General features: G+C 35.1%; 1 protein-coding gene across 3 annotated transcripts in view; it reads left to right on the top strand.

Annotated features, from left to right (window-relative positions):
- Window positions 1-24,816, top strand: part of TRPM7 (transient receptor potential cation channel subfamily M member 7) — a 105,822-nt gene that overhangs the window by 17,237 nt on the left and 63,769 nt on the right. For all 3 annotated transcript variants that reach the window (XM_063090966.1, XM_063090968.1, XM_063090967.1), the window contains exons 2-8: window positions 10,073-10,152; window positions 14,015-14,053; window positions 16,762-16,960; window positions 17,937-18,150; window positions 22,071-22,195; window positions 23,011-23,182; window positions 24,492-24,666. In XM_063090966.1, the coding sequence (XP_062947036.1) occupies window positions 10,073-10,152; window positions 14,015-14,053; window positions 16,762-16,960; window positions 17,937-18,150; window positions 22,071-22,195; window positions 23,011-23,182; window positions 24,492-24,666 (1,004 nt within the window). The remainder of the gene's footprint in view (window positions 1-10,072; window positions 10,153-14,014; window positions 14,054-16,761; window positions 16,961-17,936; window positions 18,151-22,070; window positions 22,196-23,010; window positions 23,183-24,491; window positions 24,667-24,816) is intronic.

A 24,816-nucleotide genomic window follows, 5' to 3' on the forward strand; every position in this document is an offset into this window, starting at 1 on the left:
CGAGCCTGGCCGAGTACACAGTGATCACAGAGGTGCCCTGCCGGAGAGGCCTGAGATGCGTGAAGACCACGTGCTGCGTGGTGCCAGCGCATGACTGAGTAGGTAGGCCTTGCCACTTCGGACTCCATCCCAGCCCAGTGTGTGCCAACTAGAGAGGCACCTCCCTGGAGAGGCCCAAGACCCAAGGCGACCACGCACTGGAGGCGCCAGTGGGCGACCAAGCAGAAACTGAGGCAGCCATGCCAAATTGGCAGCCCCAGCAGCATCCTAGCCAGACAATAGTGTTGAACCAGTGGACCGTGAAATCCCTTGCCACAATGACTAAACATCAAAGGAAAGATACCAGAAATATGAAAAATCAAGAAAATACACCACCAAAGGGTAGTAATTCTCAAGCTCTAGATCCGATAGAACAAGAAGCCCTTGAAATGTCTGACAAGGAATTTCAAATGATAATTCTAAGGAAACTAAATGAGATACAAGAAAACTTAGCTACACAACACGATGAAATGAAAAGTATACAGGACCTGAAAGAAGAAATGTATAAGGAAATCAATGCCCTGACAAAGAATGTAGCAGAGCTTGCCGAGCTGAAGAATTCATTCAGCGAAATAAAAAACACAACAGAGAGTTTAACCAGCAGGCTTGCAGAAGCAGAAGAAAGAACTTCTAACCTTGAAGATGGGCTGTTTGAAATAACACAGGCAGACAAAAAAAAAAAGAAAAAAGTTAAAAACATTGAAGAAAATGTAAGAGAGATATCAGACAACCTTAAGCGCTTAAATATCCGAGTCATGGGTATTCCAGAAAGGGAGGAAAAAGGAGATTGCATTGAAAACATATTCAGCAAAATAGTGGCATAAAACTTCCCAGGTATAGGAAAAGACACATATCTTCAGATTCAGGAAGCTAAAAGATCCCCTACTGTATTCAACCCCAAAAGGTCTTCTCCAAGACATGTTATAGTCAAGTTGGCAAAACTCAAAGATAGAATCTTAAAAGCTGCAAGAAGGAAGCATCAAATCACCTATAGGGGAGCCCTAATCAGACTAACATCAGACTTTTCATCACAAACCCTTAAAGCCAGAAAGGAATGGGATGATATATTCAAAATACCAAAAGACAGAGATTGCCAGCCAAGAATACTCTACCCTGCAAGGCTGTCCTTCTGAAATGAAGGGCAAATAGTATATTTCTCAAACAAAAACTGCGGAAATTCACTAACACACGACCACCCTTACAAAAAATTCTGAGAAGATTTGGTACCTGCAAAATAACTACCACTGCCATAAAAACTAAAGAAAAACCAAAACCCACTAGTAAAATAAAAATGCCAACAATGAAGAGAAAAAAAAAAAGTTTATCTACAACCTAAGGAACCAACAAATACAGAAGATAAACAGTAAATCAGAAAGAAAGGAACAAAAGACACTTAATCCAAACAAAAATCAATAAAATGCTAGAAGTAAATCAACACTTTTTAATAACAACTCTTAATGTAAAAGGTTTAACTTCCCCAACCAAAAGACACAGACTGGCTGACTGGATAAAAAAGGAGGGCCCAACTATATGCTGCCTTCAAGAGACCCACCTCATCTATAAAGACTCACATAGACTAAGAGTGAAAGGATGGAAAAAAATTTACCATGCAAACCGAAATGAAAAATGAGCTGGAGTAGCTATTCTTAAATCTGATAAAATAAACTTTAAACTAAAAACCGTAAAAAGAGATAATGATAAAAGGATCTATCCATCAAGAAGACATAACAATCTTAAATATACATGCACCCAATGTCGGAGCAGCCAGATGTATAAAGCAAACTCTATTAAACCTAAAGAAGGAAATAGACACTAATACCATAATAGCAGGGGACCTGAACACCCCACTGTCAATATTGGACAGATCATCTAGGCAAAGAATCAACAGAAACAAAAGACCTAAACAACACTCTAGACCAAATGGACTTGGCAGGTATCTACAGAACATTCCATCCAACAGTCTCAGAATATTCATTCTTCTCATCAGCACATGGATCATTCTCCAGGATAGACCACATGTTAGGTCACAAATCAAGTCTCAACAAATTCAAAAAAATTGGAATTATCCCATGTATCTTTTCAGACCACAATGGATTAAAATTAGGAATCAATAACAAATGAAATTCTGGAAACTATACAAACACATGGAAATTAAAAAGCATTCTATTTAATGACATATGGGTCCAAGAAGAAATCAAGCAGGACATCAAAAAATTTATTGAAACTAACGAAAACAATGATACATCATACAAAAACCTGTGGGATACTACAAAAGCAGTGCTAAGGGGGAAATTTATCACATTAAATGCTTATGTCAGAAGAATAGAAAGATGGCAAGTGAACAACCTAACACTTCACCTTAAAGAACTAAAAAAACAAGAATAATCCAAACCCAAAGTTAGCAGATGGAAAGAAATCTTTAAGATCAGAGCAGAACTTAATGAATTTGAAACCCAAAACTTTTTTGAAAAGTTAAATAAAATTGACAGACCATTAGCATGGCTAACAAAAAAAAGAAGAGAGAAGACCCAGATAACAAAAATTAGAAATGAAAAAGGTGATATTACAGCTGATACCTCTGATATACAAGGAATCATTCGAGACTACTATAAACAACTATATGCCAACAAATTTGAAAATCTGGAGGAAATGGATAAATTTCTGGACGCGCACACACTACCAAAACTGATCCAAGAAGTTGTAGAAAATGTGAAGAGACCGATAACAATAAAAGAGATTGAAGCTGTTATCAGAAGGCTCCCAACAAAGAAAAGCCCAGGACCAGATGGATTCATAGCAGCATTCTACAAAACCTTCAAAGAGGAGTTGACACCAATTCTCTACAAAGTATTCCAAAAGATTGAAACAGAGGCAATTCTCCCAAACTCATTCTATGAAGCAGACATCACACTGATACCAAAACCAGGTAAAGATACAACTAAAAAAGAAAACTACAGGCCAATATCCTTGATGAATATAGATGCAAAAATCTTCAGTAAAATACTAGCCAACAGAATACAGCAACACATATGCAAAATTATACACCATGATCAAGTGGGATTCATCCCAGGGATGCAAGGTTGGTTCAACATACACAAATCAATAAATGTGATACACCATATTGATAAAATCAAACACAAGGACCATGTGATCATCTCTATAGGTGGTGAAAAAGTTTTTGATAAAATTCAACACTCATTCATGATAAAGACTCTCTACAAGTTAGGTATAGATGGAAAGTATCTCAACATAATTAAAGCCATATATGATAAACCCATGCCAATATCATCCTACATAGGGAAAAGCTGAAAGCTTTTCCTTTAAGAACAGGAACTAGACAAGGATGCCCACTCTCACCACTCCTATTCTACATAGTGTTGGAAGTACTAGCCAGAGCAATCAGAGAAGAGAAGGAAATAAAAGGCATCCAGATTGGAAAAGATGAAGTCAAACTGTCCCTGTTTGCAGATGACATGATCCTATATATCGTACAGCCTAAAGCCTCTACAGAAGAACTCTTGGAGTTGATAAATGATTTCAGCAAAGTTGCAGGATACAAAATCAACACACAAAAATCAGTAGCATTTCTATTCTCCAATAGTGAACATGCAGAAAAAGAAATCAAGAAAGCATGCCCATTTAAAATAGCCACCAAAAACATAAAATACTTAGGAATTGAGTTAACCAAGGAGGTGAAAAATCTCTATAATGAGAACTACAAACCACTGCTGAGAGAGATCAAAGAGGACACAAGATGATGAAAAGATATCCCATGATCTTGGAGTGGAAGAATCAACATTGTGAAAATGTCCATACTACTCAAAGTGATATACAAATTCAATGCAATCCCCATCAGAATTCCAAAGCAATGCTAAGCAAAAAACATAAAGCTGGAGGCATAACACTACCTGACTTTAAACTAAACTACAAAGCTGTGATAACCAAAACAGTATGGTACTGGCATAAAAACATACACACTGATCAATGGAATAGAATAGAGAATACAAATCAACCCGCACACCTGCAGCCATCTGATCTTTGACAAAGGCAACAAGCCTATACACTGGGGAAGAGACGGCCTCTTCAGCAAATGATGCTGGGAGAACTGGATATCCATATGCAGGAGAATGAAACTAGTCCCATACCTTTCACCATACACTAAAGTCAACTCAAAATGGATTGAAGAATTAAATATACACCCTGAAACAATAAAACTTCTTAAAGAAAACATAGGAGAAACACTTCAGGAAGTAGGACTGGACACAGACTTCATGAATACGACCCCAAAAGCATGGGCAACCAAAGGAAAAATAAACAAAAGGGATTATATCAAACTGAAAAGCTTCTGCACAGCAAAAGAAACAATTAACAGAGTTAAAAGACAGCCAGCAGAGTGGGAGAAAATATTTGCAAAATACATATCTGACAAAGGATTAATATCCAGAATATAGAAGGAACTGAAACAACTTTACAAGAATAAAACAAGTAACCCAATTAAAAAATGGGCAAAAGAGCTAAACAGGCATTTCTCAAAGGGAGATATACGAATGGCCAACAGACACATGAAAAAATGCTCAACATCACTCAGCATTCGAGAAATGCAAATCAAAACCGCACTGAGGTACCATCTCACCCCTGTTAGGATGGCTAATATCCAAAAGACTGTGAATGATAAATGCTGGCGAGGTTACAGAGAAAAAGGAACTCTCATACATTGTTGGTGGGACTGCAAAATGGTGCAGCCTCTATGGAAAATGGTATGGAGCTTCCTCAAACAGTTGCAGGTAGATCTGCCATATGACGCAGTTGTCCCTCTGCTGGGAATATACCCAGAGGAATTGAAATCATAAAGTCGAAGGTATACCTGTTCTCCAATTTTCATTGCAGCACTCTTTATAATAGCTAAGAGTTGCAACCAGCCCAAATGTCCATCATCAGATGAGTGGGTACAGAAAATGTGGTGTATGTACACAATGGAATACTCCTCTGCTATAAAAAAGAATGTAATATTGCCATTTTCAACAACATGGATGGACCTAGAGAGAATTATATTAAGTGAAACTAGTCAGGCATAGAAGGATAAATATATGTTCTCTTATTTGTGGGAGCTACAAATAAATAAATACACAGATAACCTGGGGTGGGGGGAGAAGAGGACACAACAATTACAATTCCTTGAAGTTGATATGACAAGCTAACAGATATGAGGTATTTGGATGGGAGGGGGAGAGGGAGGAGGTATGGAGATTTTGGTGATGGGCCACAGTAATCAACCACATTGTATATTGACTAAATTAAATTAAATTTTAAAAAAATACTAAGGAATAGTACAGTTGCCTAAGGCAGTTGTGGGACGGAGATTGAATTTTTAGGTAGGGTAGACCTCATTGAGAAGGTGACATTTGCTCAAAGACTCAGAGGAGGCGGTGGATGAAAAAAAGGAGGCAGGATGCAGACGTGCAGAGTGCTTAGAACCTTAAAGGTTATTTTAAGGATTTGGGCTTTTTATAAGACTGAGTAAAATGGGAAGATATTGGAGAGTTTTGAGTTAGGTGTTGCTTTGCCTTCCATGGATTTGTCACCCCTTTTCCCCTGGGTGATGGAGCTGCCAAAGATTACTCAAAGCCCATCTCTTTTGAGCAGTGAGACACCCCAGAAAGGGGTTAATATCCCAGAACCCTCAAGCGAGAGGCATTCCTTCCATTTGGGAAATTAACCACGAATTGGGGTTCTCTTCCTGCATTTATTCTTCAGACCAGCAAGTAACAGAAGAGACATAGTTTTAACAAGTTTAACAATAGAAGCTGGTAACTTGCAATTAACTCGACCCATTAACAAAAGCTTGATTTTAGCAAACATTCCTTCTCCCTCCAGTAGCTTCTCAGTAACTTTACATATCAATTACTAATTTGTCTGTCTTTGAGTCAGCAACCTTGCTGTGTTACAACTCTTTATCTTACAACAGAGACTCAATAGCCTGGGGGAAATTTCCTGTCCTTTGCAAGGTCAATATTTGAAACTGCATGGCTTTGGAAACCAGGCCCTGTGAAGTACATTTGTTTTATGAATCCTCTACAGTTAGGTTTTAAAAGGATTACTTTATCTCTTTGAGAAACAGTGTAAGGTGGCAAGGGTGGCATGAATGGTTTCTGCAATAAGCCAGGCAAGAGGTAATCATGGCTTAGATTTGATAGTAGCATTAGAGGTGTGAGAAGTGGTTGGATTTTGACTGTGTTTTGAAGGGCAGCTGACATGATTTGCTCACTGGATTATCTTTGAAGTGTAAAAGAAGAGGGAATCAAGGATGTTACCAAGCTTTTTGTTTAAAAAAAAAAATGGAACTGGAGGAATGGAGTTGCCATTTACTGAGATGGGGAAGACTGAATGAGGAATGAGTGTTGATGTGAAAAATGAGTTCAGTTTTGGCTTTATTAAGTTAGAGATGCCTATTAGACATCAAAATGGAGCTGTTGAGTAGGAGTTGGGTATATGAGCATGGAGTTCAAGGAAAGATCTGGGATGGAAATATAAATGTGTGTCAAGGGTTCAGATCCCTCTACCAGCCAGCTGCACCCCCAAAAGAAATATAAATATGAGAGTCATCCAGCATATCAGTGTAAGCACTAAAACAGTGAATATAGTTGGAAAAAAGAAGTCTAAATTCTGAGCCCTTAGGTATGCCAGCCTTTAAAAGATTGGGGAGAAAAGAAGGAATCAGCAAGGACATAAAAAGATTGGCCCATGAGAGGAAGAAAATCTAACTGATGAAAGTGTTTTAAGAAGATGGCAATGATAAACTTTGTTAAGTGCTGCGGATGTATCAATGAAGATGAGGCCTGAAAATTGACTTTTGGATTTAGTGAATGTTATTGGTGGTCTTGTCAAAACTTATTTCAGGAAAGTGGTTGGCTTGAAAGCCTGTTTGGAATGAGTTCTAGAATGTGTGGGAGGAGAAGAAAAGAGGGAGAAACTTTTTTGTAATACTCTTTGCTGTAGATGGAGGCAGAAACATGGAGTGGTAGCCTGAGGAAGAAGTGGAATCAAGAAACCATTTGTTGTGTTTTTTAAAGATGAGGAGAATAAGAGCATGTTGCATGCTGATGGGAATGGGGCAGTAAAGAAGAAAAAAATGAGGGGAGAATTGGAGAGTGTCCTTGATCTAGAGAGGGGATATACAGGGTGTAGGGCATGTGAGGAGTGGTTGAACTTAAGTGGGAGCATAGATAGTCACATGAGGAAAGGCAGAATATGTTTATATAGATGCACATTGATGGGTGGATGAGATAGAATTTTGCAGAAGTTCTCTGGTTGTTTGAATTTGCTCAGTGAAATGGGAAATAAGGTCATCAGTTGAAAGTGAGAATGGCAGTGGAGAGTTGCAGGTTTGAGGAGAGAAGGGGATGGTGTGAAGTCATCCAGGAGAGTGAGAAAGTGGACCAGGGAAATGTAGTGTGATTGTTGAGCATCATTAAGGGTTGTTTGAAGTTCGTGGTCAGGGTTTTAAAGTGAAACCAGAGGGCATAGTGCTTTTTCTAATCAAATTAGGAGTACATAAACAGTCATACTTGTACAGTAGGAGGGAATTGGATTGAATCAGAATTGGGTTTGCCAGGTGTAGGCTAGAAGCAAACATAACTTCCAGTACAGTGAAATTAAAGAGATTTCTACTTTTTTTCCTGAGAGGAATGTAAGAGAAGCAGGTTTTTCAGGAGGTAACCAGCTTTTAGTTAGAGTAGGAAGATGGTGGAGGGACTACACTAAATGCACGTTAGAGTATATGGAATTATGCTGATGAAGGACCTTGAGTTCCAGAGAGCATCCTGTGATTTTTTTTTTTTTAAATGTCTAGAGGATTATGGTGTAATTTGCTCCTACCTAAGCAAGCCTATTTAAAGGAGCACCTTTTACCTGGGAAATGGAATGGGGGGGGGGGACTGGTGGTATGAGAAATGGAAATTTTGATTGGAGGCAAGGAAAGACAGAATTTTGGAACCAGTATTAGAGGGTTGGGAATAAAATAAGGTTTATCATTAGGGTGCCTAAAGGATTCAAGAGAGGAAACTGCAAAACTTCTTCCATCACAATTTGGTGTAGAATGTCTCTTCTCCCAGAGGTTTCCTATTGGAATATAGGTTCTTTTTTATACTTTCCTGTAGCATATGTATATGTATATATTGGATAGGAATATGAAGCCTAAGATTTTTAGGTTCAGTCTTAATTTATAGAGTTTCTCCTAATTTCAGTACATAATACCTAAACTCAGTACATAATGCCTCATATACGGTGGTTCTCCTTTCTAATCAGTCATCAGTAGCAGGATACAGAGTCTGGGAATCCAGGCAGAAGCCTAAGTAGAGGTATAAAAAATTAATGTAAAAATCTTTTTAATTTGAAATACAGTAATTTCAGATTTGCTGAAAAGTTGAGAGGATACTATAGAAAATTCTTGGAAACCCTTCACCAACTAAGTTTCCCCAGTGTACCACTTTCTTTCTTTATGTGTATATACTCATATATGTATGAGTATATATGTTTGTGTGTATATTTATATGTGTGTGTGTTTAATTTGAACTATTATACTTTTTTAGGATTTGTCTCACATGTTTTAAAATGTTTTGGCACAGAGTTGTTGATAGTATTCTGTTATTTTTTAATGTAACTTTAAGTTATATTGTATCTTTTCACTCTATTATTTGTGCTTTCTGTTTGTTCTTGATCAATCTTGATGGAGGTTTACCTATTTTATTAATCTAAGAACCAACTTTTTACCTTTGCTTATTTTGCTTTTTTAAATTTTGCTATCTGTTTCATTGCTTTTTGCTTTTATCTTTATCTCTTTTCTTTCTGTGAGTTTATCCTTTCACTATATTTTTTTAATTGGACACTTACCTCATTAATTTCCAGCCTTTATTTTCCAGTGTAATCATTTAAGGCTGTACATTTCCCTCAAAGCACCATTCAGACTGCATTATACAGGTTCTGAAATATACAGAATTTTCACTATTATTTATTTCTAACGATTTCATATTTTTAATTATGAGTTTTTTTGATTCTCAAGTTATTTAAACAGTTTCAAATATTGGGGGTTTAAAAAACTTATTTCCATTGTATTACTTGCATTGTGAACTCTGAATGTGATCTGAAAGGTACCTGTTATCTGAAACTTGTTGAATCTTTATGGTCAAGTACATGATCAATTTTTATGAATGCTTCATGTGTTCTTGAGAAGAATGAATGGATCTTCTGTTTGTTATATACATGAACAGGCATATATTAAGTCAAGCTTATTAATTATGTTGTTAAAACCTTTTAAGTGTCTTTCCTGATTATTTTTTGTTTGATTTTTCAGTTCCTGAGCTAAATGTGTTAATCTTCTAATCTGATCCTAGATTTGTCTAATTCTCCATATTAATTTTTTGCTTTATGTATTTTGAAGCTATTTTATTTGGTTAATTATATTTAAAATTATTATAGCAATCTGGTGGATTGAATGTAATCATGTAATAATCTGCTCCATCTCTATTGATGTTTAGCATCTGTTTTTTCTGATGTTACCTTTCTTTTGATTAGAATTTGCTTGATGTCTTTTTTATTGCTGTACCATTGACCATTCCATGACCTTATGCTTTAGGTATTCATCTTAGAATTGGAATATAGCTGGGTTTTATTCTTTAAATTAAATCTGACAATCACTTTTAATTGTCTTTTAAATGGCCTGTATTCTGGGATCACATCAGCCACTCTTAAAGTTTTTGGCTCACGGTGGAAATCTCAAACCTGGCTTCCCTCCTCTCTGGCTGTGAGGCATCAGTATCTACACAGCATTGTTGAGGTTATAATCTAAATCACATTGTATTTAAGTAGAATTATTCTAGTGTTTTAAGTTTGTTATCAGTAAGAGTATAGTATTAGTAAGTATTTAGTGAATTGAAAAAAATTATACAACTATTTTTTAGGTATTTATCAAGAAATTATTTCCTCCTTATAATAATGGGTTAACTTATAAATCATCCTTTAAAATTTTTTGTTTTAGACCCAGAAATCCTGGATAGAAAGCACTTTAACCAAGAGGGAATGTGTGTATATTATACCAAGTTCCAAGGACCCTCACAGGTAAACATACTTTTGTTTCTTCTGAGATCTTCTAAAAATTTAGATGTAAATTTTATTGCTGTTTATTTATTGAAAACAAAAATCATTAAATAAATTATTTGTGGTTACTGTTAATTATTCTTTTGGGATTGGGAGAAGAAGATGGCATTAGTAAGATACCAGTATTCTGGAGTCCTTAATGACATTTACGGAAAAAACCTCTTCAAAGTATTTCTCCATCTCTAAACTCCCTCAAATCATGCTAGTGTATTACAAAGATAAGGCAGTTAAAGCCCTCTCTTTTTTAACTGATTCACTGAGAACTCAGAGATGTTTGTGTATGTTTATTTTGGGGGCATATACTGAGTACTAAACACTATGGTTCATGCTGAAGAAACAAATTGAACTTAACAGTCACTCTTTTTGTTTGTCAGTATATGATATACTAGAAAACCTATCAGAGACTGTGGGCATCTCTGATTGTCTTTTTGGTTTTTAGAATGGCTTTGATAATAGAAGAAATATAAAAGTAGAGAGCATTAACTAAAAATTCAAGGAAAAGTTGACCTCATGAGGTTATTTACTTAAGAAACATTTTTGCTAAGATTTTTCTTTTTTCTGAGGCCTATAAATAGATAAAATCTTAAAAAGGCAAATTAAAAATAATTTTTTCCTGACCCTATAGAGCATCTCTATAGAGGTCCTGACCTATAGAACACCTTTTTTCACAGGGACTTGTAAAATGTCTTTGTCAATTAATTTTTTTCTAGGATTTTTGGATCTTCTTACCTTTCCCATCTCCTATCAAACCTTGTTCTCTGTTCATTTACCTTCTCTGCAACTTCTCTTCCATTAGATATATAACTCTCTTATAAAAACATAGCTAAATAGATAATTTTTTTATTAACTGTTTTTTAAATTACAGCATCTGTCTCTATTTTTCTCCATAGTGGGTACTTAGCAAATATTTGTTGAACAGAATTTCCAAAACTTTTTGTTTGTTATATTATATAAATCTGCTGTTTGGATTCAACCTTTCTCTTTATTTTGGGAGTTACAAAATCCTAATTTTGAATGAATCTCTCTTAAAACAAATACATTTCCATTTTAAGAGTAATGTACATGATAAATTTTGAAAACTTTTAAGAAGCAGAAAGTTGGCTCAGTACCCAGAGTTTCAACACATCAAGACAGTCATTATTAATAACATTTTTGTGGGTTTATTTTTAATCTTTTCTCAGTACATAGCTTTTGCTTTAAAATATTGCTACATTTAGTCTATATATAAAATATTATACCTGCTTTTTAACAAAATTTATAACAAGTGTATTTTTTCATATTATAGATATTTTATTAGAATGGTAGTTAATATTCTATTAGTATATATACCACAATTTATATACCTATTCCACTATTAGCCATTTGAATTGTTTTCAGTTTTTAGCCATTATAAGTTAAAATTAGGCCATAAGGAAGATCTTTGTTAGGTAAAACTCTTTTGTATATAATGTTCTTTCCTCCCTAGTTTATGTAATGCTAAAAGCTTTCCAAAGAGATTAAAGCAGTACATTATCACCAACAGTGAAAGAGAATGCCTTCTTTAATGAATAGTATCTAGAGTAATATTTTTCATCTTGAAGAAAGTGATAAATAGAAAATAGTATATATATTTTTAAATTTTTATTCATTTTAATTGGAAAATAATTATAATAGTATATACTTTAAATTTGCATTTATTTGGTTAATATTGAGAACATATTTTATGTTTGATACTATGCCTGCATTTTTAAATAAATTCTGTATATTTGTTTGGTTAATTCTTTTTAGATCATTAAAATAGATAACCTCAATGTCTCTTTCAATCATTAGATTCTATGATTTATTCTTATTTCTTATTACTAATTAAAAATGTTTTGTTACAATGTCACATCACATTTCTTAACCAGAGAGCATAAATGACATTTCCCAGGTCACATTCCTAGTAATTCATAAAGATAGCATTAGAATTTAGGTCTCCTTAGTTAAGTGTGCCAGTTCTAAAATAAGACACTGTTTTTCTTCCAGAGGAAATTGTCGTTTTGCTTTATTAAAAAAATAGATTGTATTATCGTTAAGGAGTTCATTTCCTATAATTTTGTTAATTTCACTTGGCAATAGAAATAATAAAAACACTCATTCCAACACTCAAGCTGTTATTAAGTATCCTCAGCTATAACCATCCGTATGAGACATAATTTACAAACACAGTTAGCTGTTCACTTCTTTCTACACTAGGTGAATTTTAAAATTAATTTTATATGACTGGGTAATTCATGCACCTGGATCAAAATTTGCAAGGTTCCAAATGCTGTAAGTAAAAGTCCCTTTCCATCACTGTGCTTTAGCTATAAGTTCCCCTTACTAAAAAAATCCTGTGTTATCCTCTCCTTGGAATACCTTCCAGAAATAGGTAGATACAGTATTTGCCTGTCCAAGCAAATAATTATTATATCCCCCTACCCTCTTTGAAATACATACTGTTGAGCTCATTGTGTTTATTACCTATTTTGGAATCACTACTCTGTGTTGCATTCTGTTTAATTTGTCCAAATCATAATTTGTTTTATTAGTCCCTTGTTGATGAACATTTCAGCTATTTTCAGTTTTTCTTTTTACTGTTAGGAAAAAAATGCTGCAATGAGTAATCTTGTATATTTTTTATTTTACACATATACTACAGATATTTTTTAGCCTATACTTTTAGAACTGGAATTGGAACCTGTGAAGGAGTCTATATTTTTTATTTTGATGAGTATTGCCAAATTGCCCTCCATAGAGAATATACTGATATACAGACTCATCAGCAGATATGAGACTATCTTTCCCTATATTCTCACCAAGATATTTTCTTAAAATATTTTAAAAAAATTTTTTCTAATCAAATGTCTCTTCTTAGGTACATTTTTTACTGTGAATATCTGTTCATACATTTTTCCTTTTTTATATTAGAGTTTAAAAAATTGACCTGAGGACGCTCCTTATATATCAGGGAAACTAACCCTTTGCAAATATTTTTTCTCTATTTGCCTTTAGACAGATTTTTGCCATGAATAAATGTTGTATATTTATGTAAAATCTTTTCTCTTATGGCTTCTGGATTTTATGTCACAACTAATTGTATTTCAAATATGGAAACTATGTTGAATTAAAAAAAATAGTATTTGAATGTATAAATCATGTTTTATGATACCTGCTGAAAATTAAACTAGATGTACAGTTAATCCTTGAACGACACAGGGGCTAGGGGTGTGTGTCCCCCCGCCAAATGCAGTCGAAAATCCATGTATAACTTTTTCCTTCCCCCAAACTTAACAACTAATAGCATACTGTTAGGTAGGCTACTTAACTGTCTGGTTAGGTCTCACTCATTCATGGCATACATACATAACCCCAAATTTTCTGATATATTAATTGAAAAAAATCCACATGTAAGTGGACTCATGCAGTTCAAACCCATGTTGTTCAAGGGTCAACTGTATATAAAACCCATATAGAAATATGAAACAAAGGAAACTTATACAGTTGCCCCTTGAACAACATGGATTTGAACTATGTGGGCCCACTTTTATGTGGGTTCCACATCCATGGATGTAACCAACAGTGGATTGAAAGTACAGTATTTTCAGGATGCAGAACCCTCATATATGGGAGCATTATTCATACATGTAGGTTCGGCAGGGCCAAGTGTGGGACTTGAGCATACTAAGATTTTGGTATATGGGGGTAGAGGGGTGGGGATGTTCTGGAACCAGTCCCCCACGTGTATGGAAGGACAATTAAAGTTTTGTGTAAAATAAGAAAAATTTTCCTTGAAGTAATTTATTTACCTTTTCGTGTTTTATAGATGCCTTCCAGGATGTCAAATTTGTCAGCAACTCGTCAGGTAAGTTTAATGTAACTACACTGCACAAATTTTGAAAAATAAATAAAATTAATCTCTTAGAAATATTAGTTAGAATACAGTGGGATAAAACTCACATGCTGTTATAATTGACGGGTACTTTACCCAGTCTTGGAGTGTGAAGAATCAGGTAAGACTGCTTGAAACTCAGGTGAAACTGCCTAAGCAGAGTTCTAACGTTGAGTGTGAGTTAAGTGGGTAAAAATTGAAGGAAAGGGGTTTTAGGCAGAGAGAACAGGATGTGGGAAAGCCTGACAATGAAAGACATCATGCTTCTCTCAGGAAAGTGCAGAATGTGTAGGATGTAAGATGAGGATTGGAGAGATCTGAGCCCAGAGAAATAGTGGCCAGATAATTTAAGCTGTTTGTGTACTATGCCACATACTTTTGTTTTTATGTTAAAAGGATATTATTTAGGTGAGAAACATGCTAGGAAAAAAAGATAAGTTTGGAAAATTTTGGAGTAATTCTGGCAAAAAATGAGAATCGGAACTAAGAAAGTAACTATGATGATATAGAGTAGTAAACATATTTGAAAGACATTAATGAGATAAACATGTTAGGATCTGTGCGTGCAAGGGAAAGGGAAGATTTGAGCATGGTACCCTAGATTTCCTAGTCAACTGAGTAAATGGTAGTGTTTTATTAAGGTCTGATGAAGAAATATAAGAGGGAGAGAAGGTCTGTGATTGGTAGGCTAGGAATAAAAGTACATAGAATGAGTTTATTTTATATGTATTGAGTTTTTCCCCCTAGGAACTAAGTAAGGGGGAAAAAAAATCTGGCAGTCTTTTCATATTTGCCCCTGTATTTACCGCCTGTGGTCCTATTCATTCCTTCTTATAGATGGGGGTTCCATCTGGTATCTCTCCTTTCAGTCTGGTATCTTTCCTTTAGCATTTCATATAGTGTAGGTATACTGGAAATGAATTTTCTGTTTGGTTTATCTGAAAATATGTTTATATTACTTTCGTATTTGAAGGATATATTCACTGGACATAGAATTCTGGGTTGGATTTTCTCATTCCAGCACTTTAAAGATGTCATTATTTTATCTTCTGGTTCTTGTTTCTAGCGAGAAGTCAGCTGTTATTCGTGTAGTTGTTTCTCTGTGTATAATGGGTCTTTTTTTCTTCTGTCTACTTTAAAGATTTTTTTCACACCTTTAGTTTTCAGTAGCATGTCTACAGTGTGCCTGAGAGTAATTTTCTTTGTACTTATTCTGCTTGTGTAAATATCTGCAAGTTCAAATTTTTCACATAATTGGGAAGTTTCAGCCATTGTTATTTTTCTGCCCCATTCTAGAGAGAGAGAATGGGGCAGAAAAATAATTTAAGAGCAATGGCTGAAACTTCCAGTTACACATATGTTCAGATTGCTTGATATTTTCCACAGGTTGCTGAGGCTCTATTATTTTTTTTAATTTAACTTTTTTTTCTGTTTATTAAATTGGATTATTTCTATCAGTCTGTCTTCAGATTCACTAATCATTATTTCTCCAAACTCCAGTATGCTGTTTTGCCCAGCCAGTGAATTTTCATCTCACACATTACATTTTTCACTTCTAGAATTTCTGTTTGATTCTTTGTTATGGTTTCCATTTCACTGCTGAGATGCCCTATCTGTACCCTCATTATGACCAATCTATTCCTATAAGTCCATGAATATATTTATAACACCTGCATTAAAGTCTTTGTTTACTAATTTCAACATCTGCATTATTTAGGGTCTGTTTCTATTTAAAGTGCTTTTTTCTTTGATGGATCATATTTTCTTGCTTTTTCATATGCCTAATAATTTTTTTATTGTATGTTGGACACTGTAGTTGATCTACTCTAGGGGTTCTGGATTATGTCATCTTCCTTTAAAGGAAGTTTTGTTCTGATAGTTGATTAAATTATTGGCAGATTCTTTTGTCAGTATTGATTTTCTTCTTTGTTAGGGTAGCTCTACTTCTATTTTGAACTTAGTCCTAGGATATGGACTTTACCCTTAAGGTATAGCCATTTGGGGGTCTCAGCTGAATGCTCAGGGTGCTCAGTGATGTGTTCTCACTCTTAACTAAAACTGCAATGCCTCTCAGACCCTTGTGACCCAGTTCTCAGACCCTTAGCAGATGATTTCTGCTAGGCATCACAGAATTTTGCTGGACACAGACCTTAGACCATGGGCAAGGATCCCTGGTGAATCCCCATGCAAGTTCTTTGTCTCTGTCTCTGGTACCCTGTTACAAATTCCAAATGTTCCAGCAGCCTAGAATTCTGTTCTCTGCTTCCTCACTCAGCTCAGTGACACTCCCATGTTCTGCCTGAGCATTACCTCTGTGCGCAGTGGTTGAGAAATTTCCCCCAGGCTGGTGAAATCATGGAGTCTTACCTCATGTATATCTCTCATTTCAGTGATCACAGCCCCGTGCTTCCTCTTGCACCATGCTTGAAAACAGTTATCTCATATATTTTGTCCACTTTTGTGCCAGGGGTCCTCAACACCACTCCTAGGTTCAATAATTAGCTAGAATGGATCACGGGACTCAGCATGTAGTGGTACTCCTTGATAAGAATTAATGAATATTATGTTATCTATGTTGATAATAGATGTTAAATTTTGTCCAGTGCCTTTTCTGCAATTCAGTTTTTCATTGACTCTAATTTTTTGAAAAGTATTTTTATAATCTCACCTTTTTCCTTTAGGTGTTTTTGTGGTCGCTTGGTCAAGCAACATGCTTGTTTTACTGCAAGTCTTGCCATGAAATACTCAGATGTGAAATTGGGTGACCATTTTAATCAGGCAGTAGAAGAATGGTCTGTAGAAAAGCATACAGAACAGAGCCCAACGGATGCTTATGGAGTTATAAATTTTCAAGGGGGTTCTCATTCCTACAGAGCTAAGGTGTGTCACATATTTTGATTTTATTCTTTTTATTTCATTTATCTTGTTATCTAAATGATGAAAAATTTTTTTCTGACAATTTCTATAGCACCATGACAGAAAGTTAGACTCAATTATTGCTTTGTGTATTTTAAAGTTCTTTGTGAATCCATATGAACACCATGAAAGGTTGATTAGAATTTTCTGATTATTTCTCAGACTGATCAAATTCACAGTTACTTCCAGTGAAGGAGACAATCATCCATTTAAAAAATATCTTTTTAATTTTACTGCACAGTCACAGTTTTGTTATAAATGGACTTAGATCTTGGACAATACTTTCAAACAGATAATTCAGTATTTGCTTCTCTTATTAACAAGAGTCTTTGAAAGCTTTCATTTCTTGTTCCACAATTCTTCTCCCTTTTTTTTTTTTTCTTTTCCCATCATCTTAGCCAGTCTTAGGCTTCACTCACTGTTAAACCCAGTGCATAGTTAAACAAGGCAATAAATATTGTGGATAAATTTGTAAATTGGATTAATGGTAATTGAGTATAAACAGAAAGAGTAACATTTGTGTCTTAAAGTTTAAAAGTTAGACTGCTGGTACTTCTAATCTAACAGAATGACTTTTCCAACTTTATCATTTGCTATTGCTTATTCCTGGGAGTGTATATATACTGAAAGTAGCCTATGAAATCTGTTTTTACATAATCCAATTCAAATATAATATTTCTAAAGTCATATAATGTTGCATTTTGCATTTTTTTTTTTCTCAAAAGATGATCGGTAAGGGGATCTTAACCTTTGACTTGGTGTTGTCAGCACCATGCTCACTCAGTGAGCTAACCGGCCATCCCTATATAGGGATCCGAACCCGGGGCCTTGGTGTTATCAGCACCACACTCTCCTGAGTGAGCCATGGGCCGGCCCTAATGTTGCATTTTGAAACCTTTGAACACAGTCAATTATTTTGTCCTTTTAAAATCTTTTTTAGTATGTGAGGCTGTCATATGACACCAAACCTGAAGTCATTTTGCAACTTCTGCTTAAAGAATGGCAAATGGAATTACCCAAACTTGTTATCTCTGTCCATGGGGGCATGCAGAAATTTGAGCTTCACCCACGAATCAAGCAGTTGCTTGGAAAAGGTCTTATTAAAGCTGCAGTTACAACTGGAGCCTGGATTTTAACTGGAGGAGTAAACACAGGTAATGTGATGATTATACCAAATTTATCTAGTGTACTTGTAAATTTTTCATATCAATTAGATATTTGAAATAGCGGTCAACACTAATATTCAGCTTTTCTGTTAAATAATCTATGGTTCATAGGTAAAAATGATAACTGTAACCTGTTTGGTTGTCATTTAGTCTTTTTAAAAAAACACACTTTAGAGCAGGGGTTTACGAACTAGAGCCTATGTGACAAATTCAGCCCACCCCTTGTTTTTATGAATAAGGTTGTATTGAACACAGCCACACTCATTTGTTTATGTATTGCCCATGGCTATTTTTGTGCTACAACAGCAGAGGTGAATAATTGTGACAGACACTGTACGCCATGCAGAGCTTAAAATGTTTACTACCTGGCCCTTTACAAAAAAGGTTGTTGACCCTACTCTAGAGCCAAGCATTATTCCTATCATTTTTGGGCGACTGTTAAATTGATAGAAGAATGGTAATCCATTGCCTCAGCAGTGGTAAGAAGTAGCTTACAAAAATTAATTTTTTGCTTTTCATTCCGAGTTTCTCCTATCATATACATAGGTTGAATATAAGTAGGGAAAATTAATTTTAATGTTTAAAACATAATTGTTAACTCAGCTTGCAAACATCTAATTGGTTATTAACAACTATTTTTTGAGTGTCATTGTGTCAGACATTTTTTGAGTTGCTAAGAATATATGATTTCCACAAAATAGATAAAATATTTACTTTAGTGGAGCTTATGGTCTAGTGAAGGAAATGCAGACAATAAACAGATAACTCAGTAATGTATAATATATTAGATGATAAGTGCTATGCAGACACAAATAAAGAGGAGGGACAGTGAGGGTACTGGAGGGACTACTATTTTGTACATGGTCAAGGAGAGCTTCATTGATAAGGCAACATTTGAGGATAAATAGAAGGAAATGATGGAGCAAGATATAAGAAAAACGTGGGAACCGAGCACGTAAAGGAAAGGAAATGGCTAGTGTGTTGGAAGAATAGTAAGAAGGGTCCAGTGTACCTTGAGTGGAATAAGCAAGGAGTGCTAAATGACGAGGTCACAAGTTATTGTTGTGTGTGGTAGTTGTGGGGAAGCATGGTGAATAGCTGGGACAACAGGCAGATCATTATACAAAGGCTTGTAGACCATTATAAGCACTTTGGCTTTTACTCCAAAGGAGAGAGGAAGAAAGGTTTTAAGCAGAGAGTTGACCAGAGCAAAGATCGCTTGGGTGATGTTTTGAAAATGAACCTGTAAGTGGGCAAGGCAGCAGTTAAAAGACCAGTGGAGGGCCGAGCCCGTGGCGCACTTGGTAGGGTGCTGCACTGGGAGTGCGGCGATCCTCCCGCCGCGGGTTCGGATCCTATATAGGACTGACCGGTGCACTCACTGGCTGAGTGCCGGTCACAAAAAAAAAAAAAAAAAAAAAAAAAAAGACCAGTGGAGATGTTATTTCCATAATATAGTTGAGGGATGAAATCTAATGCATTATAAAAATCAAATTAAGTGATGCATTAGTTTGGTAAAGCTCCCATAACAAAATACCACAGACTGGGGTGGCTAAAACAACAGAATTTTTTTTTCCCTTACCGTTCTGGAGGCTAAAGGTCCAAGATTAAGGTGTCAGCAGGTTTGCTTTCTCCTGTGGCTTCTCACCTGGGCTTGCAAATGGTTACCTTCTTGCTATGTTCTTTCATGGCCTCCCTCCGTAGGCATTTCTGGCGTCTCTTTTTGTGTTCAAGTTTTCTCTTATAAAGACACCAGTCAGATTGGATTAGGGCTCACCCTCAAAGCCTCATTTTGACTTAATCATCCCTTTAAAGGCCCTGTCTCCAAATATAGTCACATTTTGAGGTATTAGGGGTTAGAGTTTCCACATATGAGTTTTGGAGGACACAGTTTAGCCCGTAGGAAATGATAATGAGGAGTTATATGCTCTTCAGAATTGTCTTTTCTCCTTTGCTCACTTAGTTTTGATTCAGTTGGACAACTTTTACAGTTTGGTGTGTGTGTGTGTTTTGCTTATGGTCTTGTGCCACTGAGACATATTCTTAATTTTTTTCTAGATGATGTGTAGAGCAATAACAAAAAACTACAGTTACTTATAGGAGAAATCCAAGAAAGGACTAGGCCTAACAACATGGTAAAAGTTAGTTTTACATGTACTTTGGCCAGTTGTAGTAATTTGATATTGTGAGTTTTGAGTTTTTTTTTTTTCATTTTTTCTTTTTTTAAATTTTATTTTATTTTGTCAATATACAATGTGGTTGATTATTGTGGCCCATTACTGAAACCTCCCTCCCTCCTCCCTCTCCCCGATCCCTCCCAACAACCTCCTTTCTGTTCACTTGTCATATCAATTTCAAGGAATTGTAATTGTTTTGTCTTCTTCCCTCCCCCCACCAGTTTGTGTATTTATTTATTTATTTTTAGCTCCCACAAATAAGTGAGAACTGTGATATTTCTCTTTCTGTGCTTGATTCGTTTCACTTAATGTAATTCTCTCTAGGTGTGTCCATATTGTTGCAAATGGCAGTATTTCATTCTTTTTTATAGCAGAGTAGCATTCCATTGTGGAGATATACCACATTTTCCATATCCACTCGTCTGATGATGGACATTTGGGCTGGTTCCAACTCTTAGCTATTGTAAAGAGTGCTGCAGTGAACATTGGTGAACAGGTGTACCTTCGACTTGATGATTTCCATTCCTCTGGGTATATTCCCAGCAGTGGGTAGCTGGAAAAACTATCCAGACATTTATATGGAATAACAAAAGACCACACATAGCCAAAGCAATTCTGAGCAAAAAAAAATAAAGCTGGAGGCATAACACAACCTGACTTCAAACTATACTACAAAGCTATAATAACCAAAACAGCATGGTACAGGCATAAAAACAGACACACAGATCAGTAGTATAGAATAGAGAATCCAGAGATCAACCCACACACCTACAGCCATCTGATCTTTGACAAAGGCAACAAGCCTATACACTGGGGAAGAGACTGCCTTTTCAGCAAATGGTGCTGGGATAACTGGATATCCATATGCAGGAGAATGAAACTAGACCCATACCTCTCACCATATACTAAAGTCAACTCAAAATGGATTAAAGAATTAAATATACACCCTGAAACAATAAAACTTCTTAAAGAAAACAGGAGAAACACTTCAGGAAGTAGGACTGGGCAGGGACTTCATGAATACGACCTCAAAAGCATGGGCAACCAAAGGAAAAATAAACAAATGGGATTATATCAAACTAAAAAGCTTCTGCACAGCAAAAGAAACAATTAACAGAGTTCAAAGACCACCAGCAGAGTGGGAGAAAATATTTGCAAAATACATATCTGACAAAGGATTAATATCCAGAATATAGAAGGAACTGAAACAACTTTACAAGAAAAAAACAAGTAACCCAATTAAAAAATGGGCAAAAGAGCTAAACAGGCATTTCTCAAAGGAAGATATACGAGTGGCCAACAGACACATGAAGAATGCTCAACATCAATCAACATTTGGGAAATGCAAATCAGAATCACACTGAGATACCATCTCACCCCTGTTAGGATGGCTAATATCCAAAAGACTGTGAATGATAAATGCTGGCGAGGTTACAGAGAAAAAGGAACTCTCATACATTGTTGGTGGGACTGTAAACTGGTGCAGCCTCTATGGAAAATGGTATGGAGGTTCCTCAAACAGTTGCAGATAGATCTACCATATTGTGGGTTTTTTAAATTCTCTTTTGTTCCTTGTGCATTCTTTCGTAAGTTTGGCTTTGGACCTTGTTGCCTTATATCTTATATGTGTAAAGAAATATATTACAAATTTTAATGTTGCAGATTGAGCACAGGATTTTTCTGAACACAATAACACTTTCCAGTAAAATGAATAAACTTTTGTATGAACAGGTGTGGCAAAACATGTTGGTGATGCCCTCAAGGAACATGCTTCCAGATCATCTCCAAAGATTTGCACTATTGGAATAGCTCCATGGGGAGTAATCGAAAACAGAAATGACCTTGTTGGGAGAGATGTAAGAATGATTTTTACATAAAATTATAGCAGGAACTGTGCAAGTCAACTTAAAATATTCATGATCATACCATCTTTTCAAATTAAGTTTTAAAATATTTTCCTGTGATTTTCTTCTGATCCTTTTGAAAATGCATTTATAAATATAATTAATTGTTATGATAGAGTTGGTGCATTTTGAATTCTGTCTTTTATGTATAAAATTATTTGACACATTTTCCATATAATTAGAGTTTTGATTACATGACATTAAAAATTAATTTTATTGTCACTAAGAGTAGGAATCAAATGCTATCATTTTATTTGAATGGTTAATGACATTTGAATTAGCTATAAATATTTATTGAGACCATTAAAAAGGAAATATTGAATTATAACTATCACTTTCAGGTGTTATTAAATTTCTGATACTGCTTTAAAGATTCTGCTTATGGCTAGAAAAATAGCAATGTGACAGTTTTATTGCTTCTTTTCAGTGTACTTTATGTTACAGTTTGTTCACTTTATAACCTGATAATAGTTTTTCTTTGCACTATTTTTTTTTTACATTTATTTTTTGCTTCTCCCTTTACCTGTGTTGATGAAATATATAATTTTGTAATAAGGGTCAAGATGTAATTGTGTGGTTCAACCGTTTATTGATTAATCTTCCTCAGCTACTTAAAAGCTTGTGCTTTTTGATATACTCTATCATTTTCTATTTATTTATATAAGTATAATAGAATTTTACATCTTACTTATTTTTAGATTATTTTAAAATTTATTTTATATTAGGTTTAATCCTGCCCACTAACTCTTATGTTTGCAATTGTTTAGGTGGTTGCTCCTTATCAAACCTTATTGAACCCCCTGAGCAAATTGAATGTTCTGAATAATCTGCATTCCCATTTCATATTGGTGGATGATGGCACTGTTGGAAAGTATGGGGCAGAAGTCAGATTGAGAAGAGAACTTGAAAAAACTATTAATCAGCAAAGAATTCATGCTAGTAAGAGTCACAAAATTGTTATTGTTGAGATTATTCTGGGCTGTATTAATAGCCAGCAACATTCTAGAAAGGTAGAATGTTCTTTGAAGTGCTCTTTTCCTTACATAGCAAGATAACGTATGAAACAACCAAGAATGGGTAGTCTTAGACAAAATAAGAAGACCTAGGAAAAGAAGTCTCAGACCAAATAGGGTAATCAGGTGTTGAGACCAAAGTCAAAAAGTTTCATTGAAAGCTTTGTTGCTATTGTAACCCTATTGCAGCCCAAGAAATTCACAAATATTCTTAATTTTTGATATATTCTAATACATAGCTTCAAAATCCAAGATTGAAAAGTAAAAGGAAAAAGCTCCACTTTATAGGTATCATTGTTTGGCAGATGTATCTTAAAAGTTGGTATTCTTAGGACTGATTTTCCTTTCCAACCGTAGCTGAACTTTTTAGCTCAACATCTAGGTTTATAACCCTAGGATGCCAAGAACGTGAGCTCTATGACGGAGTAAAATAGAAATAAAAAATTATAGAACAGTGCTTTCAGATTTTGGTGGAGTCAGGGCATTTGCTAAAAATTAGCAATGTTTTATAATCCTTCAGTTACCAGTCTTTTGTATTTTCTCACTGTACTACAGGTTGTTGTAATAACAAAAGTTGGTATTCTTCACTAAATTTTTTCTGTTGCTCTTATAGAGATCTTGGAATTTTATTGATCAGTTGCATTTATGTAATTCTAACTCATTGATTTCTATATTAATGTCTCAGTGCATTTGAAATAAGAAATATACATTGAAAAATGAATAAAAATAGATATACAATAGAAAAGCAGATCTTGTATGTTAGAAGTTCAACTAATAACAGTATTTTAAAAGGAAACTAAGGGCTAGCCAGTTGGCTCAGTTGATTAGAGTGCTGTGTTATGATACCAAGGTCAAGGCTTTGGATCCCCTTACTGGCCAACTGCCCCCCCCCCCCCAAAAAAAGGCAAACTAAAAAATATTGGTATTATGAATTTCTTGTCAAGAGCTCAGTTTAGTAAAATATACAAAACAGTTTACTTTTCAGTGAATATATAAGTTCCCTGGTGTGTGTGCTAAGTTATATATTGGGTTTTCTAATTTTTGTCATTTAAAATAGATTATAAATTAGTGACAAAGTAATTTCTTCAGGAAATTATTTATTTATGCAAGACTGGTATGTTGAGTGCTTAAAGTGAAGTCAACAGTCTAGTAAGAAATTGTTTTGACTTTTGATTTTAATTGTTTTATTTAGTAAAAAATAAGATTAAATTACTGAATTTTGCCTAATTTTTTAGGAATTGGCCAGGGTGTCCCTGTGGTGGCACTTATATTTGAGGGTGGGCCAAATGTTATCCTCACAGTTCTGGAATACCTTCAGGAAAGTCCCCCTGTTCCAGTAGTTGTATGTGAAGGAACAGGCAGAGCTGCAGATCTACTAGCATATATTCATAAACAAACAGAAGAAGGAGGGTAAGTGTGTTAGTATAACAGATTTTTAATAACATTATTAAAGAGGCTTGTGGTTTTTAAAATATTGGATTCCTTTCAGTGTTTTATGAACATTAAAATTTCAGGCTTAATACCGTACTTTGTTAAGGCTTAAGGAAATAGCCTGTCTCT

This window comes from Cynocephalus volans, chromosome 3 (assembly GCF_027409185.1).
Source record: "Cynocephalus volans isolate mCynVol1 chromosome 3, mCynVol1.pri, whole genome shotgun sequence".
Lineage (NCBI taxonomy): Eukaryota > Metazoa > Chordata > Mammalia > Dermoptera > Cynocephalidae > Cynocephalus > Cynocephalus volans.